The 14,111-nt window shown below is 45.7% G+C and overlaps 1 protein-coding gene across 1 annotated transcript; it reads left to right on the plus strand.

Annotated features, from left to right (window-relative positions):
* The first annotated feature begins 11,980 nt into the window (after positions 1–11,980).
* LOC139047017 (uncharacterized) lies at positions 11,981–13,138 on the plus strand. Its single transcript, XM_070520953.1, has one exon. The coding sequence runs from the start codon at positions 11,981–11,983 to the stop codon at positions 13,136–13,138; it is 1,158 nt and encodes a 385-aa protein (XP_070377054.1).
* Positions 13,139–14,111: the final 973 nt, after the last annotated feature.

Consider the following 14,111-nt stretch of genomic DNA (forward strand, 5'->3'; position numbering starts at 1 on the left):
TTTAAATTTCTAAATTTAGGCTGTATTTATTATTTATTAAAGATACCTTACAGGCCCCTAGAGACATTGTGTAAGGGGGGAGAGCATACTCAAAGGCTATACAATAATTAGAATACATATGTGAATACATATACAAAAAGTACAATGTAAGAAATGCGCTAACATGCAGTAATATAGTGTTAAAAATTGTGCAAAAGACAAACCGAATGCTTTAGAACGCGACAGGTCATTGAACAAGAAATTTTCACAAAGTAAAGTAAAACCAATAGAATTACAGAGCGAGCGAGACAGTATTTGGCTATAATAAACAGTATTTAAGGGGTAGTAGCACAATAATAACAGGAAACTCAAGAAAAAATAACACGTTAGATAATGTAGACTTTGAAAAATGCGTTGCTAGAAGTTGCGGTATTTTTCCTGGTCACTCTCATAAGCGATGGCATTAGGAAGATTGTTCCAAAGGCGAATGGATCTTGAAAGACCAAAGTAGTTAAATGAATTTATCTTTCTGTAGATACGCATGAAATTGAACTGATTTTACAGCCGGTGTGGCCTGTAATCAGGAGGTTCAAGAGGCAGGGCTGATGGTGCTGTATTATGGACATATTTATGAAATAATGATAGCAGGGCTATATCACAACGATCATGCAAGGGCTGTAGTGAGAGGTCCAGTTTATATTTGAGTTATGCTTTTCTTATAGTCATAACAACGTGAAATAAAACGCGCAGCCCTATTCTGCATAGATTCGAGTTTTTCGATCAAGTATTTTTGATGGGGAGACCAGACGGATCCGGCGTGTTCAAGCTGAGGTCGAACAAATGTTAGATAGGCTAGTTTGCGAATGTCTTTAGTAGAATTATGCAACATTCGTCTTACGTACCCTAATGATGTTGAAGCATTAGCGCATATGTATGCAATGTGCGTTGACCACAAAGGATACAAACTGTACATTGCAGTTATTATGCAGAAGCTCGCTCAAACGAAACATTCTTGACATACGCGTAAAGAAAGAATAACTGGCTATTGGTTACGGATTTGGTACCAGAACAAACTAAAATTTTGTTTCTTTAAGCTAGTAGTTCTTACAGGTATTGTTCGGAAACTGAGAGCTCCCAGCAGTGTCCATGTCTGACAGGCACAACGAAGTGAATAGCTGTAACTGCACATTGAAACATTGCCTCGCACTGGCCACTGTTTTGCATTCATATATGTTTATATTATTAACTGTGGTCAGATAAACATTATTGTTGCTGGAGAGCGAGAGCGAGATAAAACTTTATGTTGTTGCTCAGCGGATTATCAAGCTGGCGGCCTCAGTCCAGGCCACTTCTGTCAGCATACTTGAGCTGGAGGCAACATATCGACAAGAGGACTTGTCCTTTTCAGGGCAGACCAGAGTCTTTCCCAGGTGTAGACAAGTTCCTTCGTTGAAACGTTAATTAGCTCCAGTTTCATTCTAGTTCGACCACAGTTAAGCACTTCAAGCCTCCATCTTCCTGTGAATTTCTGGCTTGCTTGTATGTGCTTATCTAAAATTTTATGAATTTGCACACACGTGGTGCTGGCAGGGAGGGCTACAAACACATGCAATGGCAACAAGTAAGACAATGAAGAATAATACAACAATGAAAAACAGACAATTACTAATACAAGATTGTGGGAGTGTGTGAATATTCGAAACTTTCGAATAAAGAATCTAATAATGTTTTATTCCATTCGATCTTTCAATCAAAGAGTCATTATTATGACTAGCTAGCACATTTTCTTTCAAAAAACACGTCACTACGCGGCAGGACGCGGCAGGTCACTAACGGGGGAAGCCATGTAGCCATTAGGCTAGTGAAACGCCACGGCTGATAAAGTTCGCAGCCTTTAAACATGTTCGCCTGGTGCAGCTATCGAATGTTGAACGCATAAACTGGGTGAGATATTAAGGTAATCCGATTAAAACGCACCAGCGTGATGTTGCTCAAAAGAAACTACCACCCCGTTCGCAAATATTACCACCGCACAAATCGATAAACCACGCGGACGGCAATCGATACCAGTGGACCGCTGCTTATTACACGTCATTGAGGTGTCAAAACCTTTGTTCAAGTAATCAAGCACAGATTTTTATATAGAATCCAATAAAAATAATGGGCTGCTTATTTTATTTAAAAATGACATGTTAACTATATTTGTCGGTAAATATATGTATGCACATTTGTCGATCTCATATTTAGTCGCATTGAGTGTCTCTAAAGGTAAAAAAAAAGTGCTGTAGCTCCACTCACGCGCTTAATGCTGGAACGCTCCGCGGTTGATTTTTGGCCCTCTGCGGCAATCGCTGGAACTTGAAAGTGTGCGCGGCCTTTGCCCGGTCTCATGACCTGACGAGGTCGCTCTAATTTGGACACAGTAACCGCCTCTGTAGCAGCAGTGTGCGCGGCATCTTTGTGTGCGTGCGTGTGAATTTTTTCACCGCTCCAAGCAACGTGCCTTCCTTTGTGCCTTCCTTGCTATGATACAGCAGCACTTCATGATGGCGCCTTGGGAGTACACGCTGACAGGATTCGGCGATTTCCTCGAGCAGCGAAGTGTCGCCTTCACGGAGCCGGTGCCCGCCAGCCACGTCTGCAACACCTGCAGCCGGGTGCCTTCTAGCTCAGTGCTGTTGGCCTGCGATCACGTTATGTACCGATATTTTTTTTGAAATTGCTAAAAACTTGAAGCACTGTTTATATGAATTACGCGTATACATAATAAGTTAACCTCAATTAACAAAGGCTATGTGAACATTATGGCTTGTGCGCAACGCTGGAGTTGAGTGCAGCCAATTCTTTGCACAGATGATATGGCGCGTTGTCCTGCGCGCAGCGAAAGGCTCGCCTGTCTGCACGTGTTTCGTCTGAACTCCGAACAAATTTCGCCTAGAGTGCAGGATCATTAAACTAAAGAAGGCTTAACGCAGACTGCTCTGTCACGCAATATGCACAATAACATTAGGTACGATGAATCCTACTACAGTCATGAAACGTGTGCGTTGCAGAAAAATGCATCGCGTCAATATTTCTGCCTTGCTCAAGCATAACGCGGCTGCTGCCCCCGCCTCGAGATTATACGTAGTCCTCAAGCGATAAATGCGGTCGCCACACATTGGGACAATAGTACAGAACAACTCAGCGGAAGGAATAGGCGTGGAACATGGAACGTGGTGGAAAGGGAAGAGCAGAGTCGTGGCTTGAACACTTCGCTCTTAAATAAGTTTGCACCCTTGGGGCTTACTTGCCCCACAGCAATAATCGTCATCTGTCTTGCTTGCGTTTCATTTCTTGAAAAATCTGCGCTCGCTACTTTCCTGTCGAGAATGCTATGTCACTCTGCTAATGCGCATGCCGTTCGTCACTTGGAAGTACCAGACTCACAGTGTTAAAGAAAGGAAACGCAAGAAAGACAGATGTCGACTACTTTTGTGCGACAAAATACACCTCAAAGGGTGCAAACTGTTTTAAGAGTGTTCATAAGCCTGATCCACCCCCTTCCCCGCCCCCACCTGCGCATTTTGAGCTCTAAGGTCTAAGGCAGTGGGAGGCTCAAAACAACCACTGAAATTAAGAAAAGACAGACAAGTATCAAAGGGTTATAAAACTGGGCAGTTGTGGCGAAATGTCTTCCTATACTCCACCTCACAAGTCCTTCGCAACACTGTGGGAGTTGCAGGACGCCTTAGCCAATGAGGAGACCGAATGTCTCTCGAGATGTGCTCATCCGCGTCCCATCGTCTGCTCAGCGGCTTCGTGGTATACGACGTGCATGCTCAGAGGTCCTAACATGTCACGTATAGCTGCAGTACCAACACAAAAACAAAACTCTTTTAGCATGCCATTAATTCACGCGGCTATGCCAGTAACTATATTGTGTTGCGGAAGTGTACGACGCCTGTCTGTGCCTCGCACCTTCGGCAGCGCTGCAACTGTCTTGTGCGATACAGTAGTAAGGCTGCACGTGAGAACGTGTCTGAAGGGTTGTTGACGCATGTTAGATGTGGCCTGTTGGAATGCCGTGTATCTGCTATCTTCGCACTTACACAAAACAACGCACAAACTTCAGCACCTAGGGTCATAAGTGCATTGAAATACAATATTTCATTTCAATTTTTTTCTAAATTGTCCTAAAATCATCCTGTGGACGAGGAGAAAGAAAGTCGCAACATAATACATGCCAAAGAAAAAAGGTATTTGCTGAAACTTAAGCGTATGCATTTGCTGCGAAAGAACTTCAATGACACGCAAAGTCAACGACGTCCAGCCATGACTTCCGGTGGAAGCTGGAGTCAAGAACCTCCAGGCTTTTCTTTAGGCAAGCATGCAATGGGCAATGGGGGACAGTCGGCGCCAGCCAGCTGACCGACCGGAGTCAAGTTCCTGGAAGAGGCGGCACCGCCATCATCCAGGCACCGTGCTATGCATGATCAAAGATAAGCCAGCTAAACCGCTTTTTATTTTGAGAGCTGTTTTCGCCGTAGGACTTTAAACTGCGTTTTTTTTTCTCTTTTTCTGATCGTTTTTTTTTTTTTGCGGAACCGCTCTTTTTGTGGAGGTTTTCCCGCAGTCTTCCGGATGCAACAGAAATCGAGTCTTCACGAGACATGTGAGCACCTGGCCCAGTTCAGGCGGGCCGCTTAGCCGCTTGCATTTCGTCTGCTTTTTTTATTGCGAAAGCAATCATATGACATTCCAAGCGCATTTCTGCCACCGATGTCGGCGTCACCATGAGGTATCGTATAAAGTCCAAGGGCGATAACATCGTCACCGTGCTCCATGTATTGTATGTGCGAGTGAAAGCTTGCGATGGTGAGCTTGAGAAGGAGGCTTACCATTTATTCACAAACGCGCCTCGACTCGCCTCTCCACTCTAAACGCGCCTTCAGTAAAGCAAAGCTCGAGTGCTTTACTCTAGAATAGCAACGCAACCCAGCAGCTGCCTCGAATCACTCCTCGAGTGAAGTTAGTGCGTAAACATGGCTGCCTTGTGATATGTCGGTTGCCTCATCGGCTTTTTCGATGGACGTTTGTTGCCTCCATAGCTTTTCTTTGGCTAACCGTGCTGCGCATTTTCAAGGGCTTCGCTTCTGGGACCAGTGCAATCCTCTGGAGAGCTTCCCCAACGGGAATATTCTACTGCGGTGCCGAGATAGATCGGCCGTCCTGTCAAGAAGACTGCGAGCTGTGTGCAGTGACTGTCGTTTTACTCCGTGGATGAGCCAGTTGTTGAACTGCATACGAGTATTCTTCGTGACAGTGCTCCAAAGCTACTATTGGCGCCAGTGCATTCATGTGTTTCTCGCGGCTGATCGTACAAAGCAGCATCAGTTCAAGCACGGTGCGATACGTAATTGCGGCGTACTTTTTACAAAGTGAACACACAAGCAGGTGCGTTCATTTAAAATTTTTCAATTTTCTTTGAGTTCATGCAGCTAGTTGCGCTAGAAAAAAGTGTACTGTAATATTGCGTGGACCGTGGACAGTTGGTGAAATTTAAAGTCATAAACAATAATCACGTGTGATTTGTTTAAAATGTTCACTCTATTTACCTTATCATGCGTATGAACATCCGAGCCCAACGAAGAAACAACTAACGATGAAACGGCATTCAGAATTATACCTGCATGTATACACAGGTGAATGGAATGTTTTATTTGAATGCAAAACACAGAATAACAGTACAACAGAGTACCGTTTTTGTACATCACATTATTTTTTATTGATAAAAGAAAGCTGTAGCAGTGCAGCGACAGCTCCTAATACAGACATTGCTAGCAAGTGGTAGCAGATATATCTCGCATATCTTTGTTGAGAATATTCCAGCTCTCTATAGAGGGTTCATTATGCAAGTGTTAGATCGCTGTATGTCGGTCTGACTGCACAAACGCAAGACCACCTAAAATATGTTTATTTGCAAATATAAATAAATACAGTATGAGCTCATTAATGAAAAAAATGCGTTCTAGAACACAAACGTCTCAAGCGAATTCAATTAGTACGAAAACTAAAATAAAGAAAACGAATGCAATACCTCAGCTTCTTTTCATGGCCCTTAGCATGACTGTACGTTTATCACCAACACCTTGTCTTATGGAGGAACCAGGCTGCCAACACAAGCACGCAGAGCAACTGCCTTTCCAAGGGCGCTGCGTGTGATGCCCTTGCACTGGTGCGCAGTGGAGAAGAGCTCCAGTTAATGTGTCCTGCTGCACTACAATAGTTGTCGCACTATTCTGGCTAAGACGTCTACCCTACTGCATCTGACATCCTATCAGCTCAAACATCAGCACTAAAAGCAGTTTGATTGCATGAGTTTGCCTTCATGGACAAGTTGTAGCGGAAGTCGTTGTATTTTTCATCCAGGTTTCTTTTCTTCAGCAATATTTATTAAAGCAACATGTATCACTTAATAATTTCCGGTGAATCCAACTGCCATTTTTTTCTAAAACAACAAATTATCATTATGCTTGTCTTTTTGTACTTTGATAGCACGCAAATACAGCGTACACTGTGACCCTATAAACAGAAGCAGTAGTACTGCTTACAAATATATTCTAGAATAAAACATCTGTATTCTAGAGAGTAGCCTCTCGGGTGTAGGCACCCGACGTCATGTAGTGGTAAACCCTTGCAGAATATGTGCTGTTTCAGCTCTGGTTAAAGCTTCAGGTTAAGATGAATTATGAGAGCTGGAACAATGAATTTCTTCCATTGGATCCGGGTAACAGCTGGCTTCCATGAGGCTTGCAGAACTTCAGCAATTGATCGAGGAACAAAATCCTGGGTAGCAGCGTGTCGTGTGGCATCCCAAAATAGGCCAAATGGTGTTGCAGACAGTCACACTAAAAGTGCTGAAAAATACAGTATATAGTGCATCACTACCGTTACTTCAGAGACGCAGAGATCAACCATAACAATTATGACATATTTCTTAATGTAAACTTGCTTCTGCTAAAGTTGCTTCAGCATAGCGCTAAATACTAAAGTGCTGGCTACAAATGCTACGAAACTGCAGCATCGGAAATTGTGGGCAGTAAAACACGTCATGCACAACTGATGACTTCGCACATCATAATCATGAATATATGCTCTCCAAAACAAGTTTATGTGAGAGTTTCAAAGGAACAAAATATGAATTTCTTTTCATTACAGTATAGCTGTTTCGTGTTTGTGGTTCGAAATAAAAAGGTGTCAGTTCTGTAATTTTGTCAATGTGGGGAGACGTGACATCAATATTATTACGAAGTTTATGAAAACAAGCAGAGACTAATTAGCGGGTAGGTTAGTCAAGTACTTATTCAGCACCCAGGTTCTTTCCAACAAGCAGGCACCCGTATCTATCGATGCTTTCAGGTCTGCCACAAGGCATATGTGCCTTGTGGTCCAGGCATATCCAGGCATAGTGTGCAGCACAGATGTTGAGTTTTTCATCAACTGCTCCTTCCAAGGCCCACATCCTGCAACAGAATGCCAAAAATCTTATGAACGCAGGACGTTCGCGCGCTAGGTAAATTCAGTGTACCTAAGCAACAGAAATGAAAAGACAGCCTAACTAAAACAAAATGTGGCCATTGCATGGACTTGAAAGTGCAGTTTACGGAACGTGCATCAGATGCTACCACATAGCACACTGAAAAATGTAAGGCGACAAAACGCTAGTGCTAGTGATCAACTACTGACAAGCGAATTTTCAGAAGATTAAAACATTGCATACCGTATATGTGAAGTGAGGAAGCAGTGGAAATGCTGGCACCAGTGCTGGTTGATTGACTATATGTGCTCCAATTTGAGCAAACCGACTGACCGTCATCATCATCATCATCATCATCATCATCAGCCTGGTTACGCCCACTGCAGGGCAAAGGCCTCTCCCATACTTCTCCAACAACCCCGGTCATGTACTAATTGTGGCCATGCCGTCCCTGCAAACTTCTTAATCTCATCCGCCCACCTAACTTTCTGCCGCCCCCTGCTACGCTTTCCTTCACTTGGGATCCAGTCCGTAACCCTTAATGACCATCGGTTATCCTCCCTCCTCATTACATGTCCTGCCCATGCCCATTTCTTTTTCTTGATTTCAACTAAGATGTCATTAACTCGCGTTTGTTCTCTCACCCAATCTGCTCTTTTCTTATCCCTTAACGCTACACCTATCATGCTTCTTTCCATAACTCGTTGCGTCGTCCTCAATTTGAGTAGAACCATTTTCGTAAGCCTCCAGGTTTCTGCCCCGTAGCTGTGTACTGACCGTCATGGCTTCTAAAATAGAGTACAGGACTCAAGAACGCTTTTCTACAATCTACCGGTGCTACGCACTCAACCATGTGCATTCTACCACATGTATGCTACAACTGCTTCTCCTATACTGAAAGATTTCATACGCGATAGAGGAATGATCGTTGGACACAGGCGCCAATAGGTAGCTTCGGCATTTTTGTTTTTAAAAGCAGAACCATTAACAGAGTGCCATGCCGAATCTCCCACAATTTACAACTACAAAATATAATGTTTGGTGAACACTTATGCCACCTGGAATATGCTTCAGGTGCAAATGCCCGCAGCATGAACAACTCGAGTCATTCATTCATGCTTGAGCACATTGGAAACAATTTACTGACAGCGCCGCAGGAACTTCACGAAAACCGCATCAACATAATGTGCTTCCATGCAAAAATAGCTCACTCACCTATATTTACTGTCCTGTTGTTGCTTTCAGCAAACTTTCAGCACCACTCGGTCTTGAAGGTAAGCAAAGCTGCCCATCAGCCGTTCCGTCTGTGGCCCACTTCGAAGTCAATCCGGCTCGGTCACCATACACACACGGACAAAATCACCCATAATAACCGCGATTAACAACCGCAACGTGAACCACCAATGAAGCGCTAGGAAACAAAGAGCAGCGGACAAATGACGGCGCAAATTTTCTCGGTTTTCAGTCATGCGCCATGCTCTCAGATGTCGGGGTGCGATTGCTGCCGTACCTCAAACACGGCTCCCGCTTGATCTATCAGTCGAATGCTCACGGTGGCAGCGTTTCCGAGCTAAAGTCACACATTACGCCATGTAGTCGTTTGTTTACGACGACGAATTAACGGAAACACATGTTTGTCTTAAATAATTGTAGCATTGGTAAGCCCATTTGAGAACAGTCTCGATATAATGCGCTTTTCTCAGTCGGTGCACTTCATTCGAGTCGAGGGCGCATTTTCGAGGCGTTCCTCGGCGGAGGAAAGGTAAACTAGTGTCCATCAAGCGCAACGGCGCCTTGAGCGAAGGAATTGTCGCCTCGGCTTGGCTGAGCCGAGGAGACGCGTTGAGTGGACGCGTGTTTAAGAACACGGGGGTTAATCTCGTGTATGCGAGCGAGGAAGGCCTCCTTTCGTCAAGTGGGAGGCACGGGGGATGTTCTCCAGCGGCTGCTCCTTACAGCGCGGCCGTGTGGCCGCCGAATCTTCAAGGCAATCTGCTATGTTTCCAGACTTCGCGTAGTGCCGGAAGCTCCGTTTGCGCAGTGCTTTCGACGTTTGGTTCGCGTGAAAGCAAGAGATGCACCAATGTCAATTCCTTCATTGCTGCTGCCCCGATTCTTCACTCCAGCCTTCTCGCATCGAGTTAGCGAGGTCATCGAGCGAGATGTGTTCATGTCTACCTGTACGCGTGGGACACCGTGCTTGTTAATTTAGTTAGTAAGCAAATGTTTACAAGTTTGTACGGCCGAGAAAACTGCTATCGTTACTTTGTACAGCTATCTACTAATTTTATATCGCAACCAGGGAGAAACTGCGACATCTCTTTTAACTAGAAAATAACGATGTACGCTTTATTCAACTGCACCTGCAACGTTCGTTCGCACGTCTATATACCCCCCTCTCTCTCTCCCCCATTCTCTTCCCCTTCTTCCTTCCCCTAGCGTAGGCTAGCCAACAGGATTCTTGCCTGGTTAACATCCCTGCCTTCCTTATATTCATTTCTCTCTCTCTTGGGCGACAGGTAGGTAAGGTTACACGTGGTTTTACTGGAGAGGTTGGAAGCATAGGCCTCTGGTTTTTCCATTTTACTTATATCCTGTAAATAATTTAGTTTTAATTTCTGATTGTTTTTTTATTTAAACAGACATTTGCAGCACACAGGCACTCACTTACAAGATTGAAAGAAAAAACAAACGAAACATAACAATAAAGTCGAATCACTACACAAAACTGTCCCAACCCTATTGCGCACGTGTCCGTACCTATAAATAACGTATATTTTACTGCACAGAAAGCTGTTCTTTCAAGGCCACTAAAGGGCCATGGTGCAAGTATTGCCTCAAGGGACAGCAGATGATTCTCCAGAGCACTTACTATAAAAACGCATCTGTTGTCTTCTTTATGAGCCCTGTATTCCCTACCCTAACATAGGGTAGCGAATCGGAAACTCTCCTACGGAAGCTCCCGGCCTTTCCTCTCTCTCTCTTTTTCTTTGTTGCCTTTGCTGGGCGTATAACGAACAGTGGAGCAGCACGAGGGTTGTCCTCATCCGTGGCTCCACACAAACATAACGCGGAGCTTCCACGATGAATTTGATAAAGAAAGCGTTTTGTGTACGCCGCACCAAGGTTTTCTTAAAGTTGCGTCTCCAGTTAAAAATACTATCTTTAGTTCATATAGCTTTCTAATAATTTGCTATCTCAATCCATAATTCTACTTTAGGGCGAAGCTGCGAATTTTTCGTCCGAATGCGCTAACGCTAGCCAACGCCGATCAGAACAATCTAGAGCATGGTGCATTCTGGTCGAGCGGCTCCGATATGAAACGGGGCATGTCCTATTCCAGCGCAGTAGGCGTCAAAGCGCGCCGTTCGCCACTGGTCGCTCTAGCGTGCGTCTTCCTTGAAAAGGCCCGGAGCTGTCCCTAGGCCTTGGTGAAAAAACACATTCCACGTATAGCGTACGCGGCTAGTCCGTGTCTCAGCCAAATTTGGCGCTCGTGTGCGGAGCGAGCGGCTCACAAACAGAGCGCGAAGTCATTATTTTCTCGAACCCTCCGTTTTGAACAGAGGCCTTGTCCTCTCCGTTCGAGGGGGCTCCTGGTGCGACTGCTACTTGACGTCCGCGGGCAGATTACCATAGAGAGCTGCCATTGCCATTGACGTCAAGCGAAAATAGTATTTAGATCAGTGCAGTCAGTTCTTGCTTCTGTTACTACGTGTATTCATTGACACGATTTGCTAAACAGGCTGACGTAAGGCTGACGGACAGACGCAGTCTAGCAGCTTTCGCTGCAGTCACGGGCTGTGGGACGATCAAAGTGACTTACGTTCTTGGGAAACACCCCAGCTACGCTGGAAGTCCAAATCGTCGCTTTGCAAACACAAGAAACTCTTTTTCCGAACTACTTGGCTTTCCTGCGGGACCAAATTTGAGCTGACCCAAAACGTTTAACCATCCACCGTGCAGACAGAGGCTTCATTTCCTTCTTCGGCGCAATGCGTTCTGCTTCGCGTGCAAAACGCAGGAGCGTGCGCAGATGACCGCCGCGACAAGCATTTTCGAAGGAGCGACGCTGCTATCTGGATAGCTTATAGATTAAGTTGTATTCTTAGCTTTAAAGGACGCGAGGTACAGTGTGGTGCAGAGCCTGACCACGACATCAGGATATCAAAAGATAATTACGAAACGTTGCCAAAGGCGCATTCATCTTCTCGTCGCAATATGTCACGCTCTGAACATGAAGTTGTAAGGAATGAGCCAGATTAAACTGCCGAGCACCCACATTCTTCGACTATAATATTCGCTCCCAAAGTCGTCTCGGGCTCTGTCGCTACCTTGGCCCCAGTTGACGCGGTCTGCAGCGGCCGTTGCTGTACCAGCATTGCAGGTTTGACAAGATTTCGCATTTACCACCGATTCCCATCGTTCGAAGCGCTGTCACCTGCTGCGTCGTGTACCTGTGCACGATAAAGCATCGGTAAAATGGCATTCTGGGAGTACACGCTCACCGGGTTCAGCGACTTCTTCGAGCAGCGGCACGTAGCCTTCGCCGACCCGATGCCTGCCACACCCATCTGCGCTATCTGCGGCCTCCTGCCTTCCACTTGCCTCGTTTTGCCCTGTGGCCACATTCTGTGTGAGTTCTGCAAAGTTCAGGCCGCAGAAGCAGGCTGCCCCTTCGACGGAAAGAACTTCAAGGAGGTCGACCTTCTGCACCTCACGTTCAAGCTGTGCGACTTGGAACGGCTGCAGGTCGTGTGCGTAGCAAATAGACAGACGTGCACGTTCACCGGCCGCATATCTGAGCTGAGAGACCACCTGGTCGAATGCGGAAGCGGTCACACGAAGTGCGGCAAGTGCCAACTATCTGTCCGTCGCAGTGTGGCCGTGGACCACTATCGTCAGTGTCACGGCGAGAGTGTCGCCAGTCAATCGACGAACGTCGCACGACAGGGGAAAGCCCCAGAAAGGATCCAAGCTGTCGTGGAGGTCCAGAAAAACATGCGACAGCGTGGGTTGAGCGAAGGCCACGGCAGTGACCTCAGGAATGGCGCGAACCAATTGGTTGAAAGGCTAGCCAATCTGGCACGAGTGTTCTCAGACGAGCGCGAAAGCGTCAGTGATGGCGAGCTCCGAGGTTTGCGGCTTCGATCTTCGAGGGAAACGTCCATCGCCTCTGGACCCTGCCGCGCCGCATCAAAGCCCGGCGCTTTCATCTGCTTGTGCGTGTTCGCTGAAGTTTACGCCGGATACTATTCGCTGAAGGAGAGCCAGGAACACACTGTGACGACGGAAAGCTACCTCCTCGCGGGTTACACGTTCGTGTTGAGTTGCAAATTCTCGAAAGACGAGGTCGGCGAGGTTAGCGTGAGTTTCGCCATGGCCCTATGTGACGGCGACTGGGATCGCTGCCTCGAGTGGCCCTTCTCTAAGACGGTAACGTTCATCATTGCTCACTTGAAGGATCAAGTCAAAGACGTGAGGTTCACATCACTCACACCAGGATGGGAGAGTGTGAAGAAACCACGCCGGGATGTGAAGAACTTGGGCGTCTGGTCTGAAATAAAAAAATGGAAGGACATTGAACTCGGAGGTTACATCAACGAAGACTGCCTCTACGTCAATGTGGAGTTCGAGTGACACGGGCAACGTCTTTTCCTTTTATTGATTTCGTTTACATTTCTTGGCTTCCTGAAGTGTCTCAAGAACTACCAGGAACGACACCAGATAAGCAGCATATAATTTTCTCACATTCCCTCACCCGGAACTATAGGAAATTTTTATAGCTCTGAGACTTGTTGCCATGGAAACGTTTTATTTTTGAGTAGTATATTTCGTACTAATTTTATTCACTCGTGTCGACGAGCTGTCACTCATACAGCGCAGCTTCCATGTGTATATTACAAATTTTAAAAATAATTTCCAGAAAAGGTGTGCGGCTATACGTACTGCGAACTAGTCGCCTTCAGAAATGCAACCACTGATGCAAAACTTTTTTGATAGACACAATAAAAAGATATTCTGAAAATTCGCTTGCCTTGACCGTTCTCCTTACTTGACGCATTTGCAATACCGCGTAGCCCCACTGCACTAACATACAGCAGCACGCACGAGGTAACTAGAGAAGCATAACTGCTGTAGCGGGAAAACAAATCTGAAATTATCAGATATCGAGTTGAAGTGTGAAACGCGGGGTGATAAGCCATGAAGGCACATCAACACCTGTAACCTGCAAACAGCACTTGTAAAAACTGTCCACGACATACTACAAGAAAAATCTCTTAAAAGGCAGTGAAATCACGTGCCGAGATTCACTTTTTTTTTTGCAGAACGGAACTTTCTGTTTGGTTCTTTTAAAAGCTCACTCATGCATTCTGTTTTACAGATTCTTCCTGATTTGCCTCAATAGAATAAGATTACTGTGAATTCCTGCAGTACTTGCACGGCACATGCGATGACAACTAGCGGAAAATGCGAAGTGTCGTGATTTAAAGGTTCAAAACAGAGGGCAGATAGACGAAGCCGCCCATAAGAAGCGCTCAGCAGTTGAAACGCGATAGTCTGAGCGCATGACTAGAGGTCCTCTTTCGGGCCACCGGTGCCCATAGGGAAG

The sequence above is a fragment of the Dermacentor albipictus genome, chromosome 6 (genome assembly GCF_038994185.2).
Source record: "Dermacentor albipictus isolate Rhodes 1998 colony chromosome 6, USDA_Dalb.pri_finalv2, whole genome shotgun sequence".
Lineage (NCBI taxonomy): Eukaryota > Metazoa > Arthropoda > Arachnida > Ixodida > Ixodidae > Dermacentor > Dermacentor albipictus.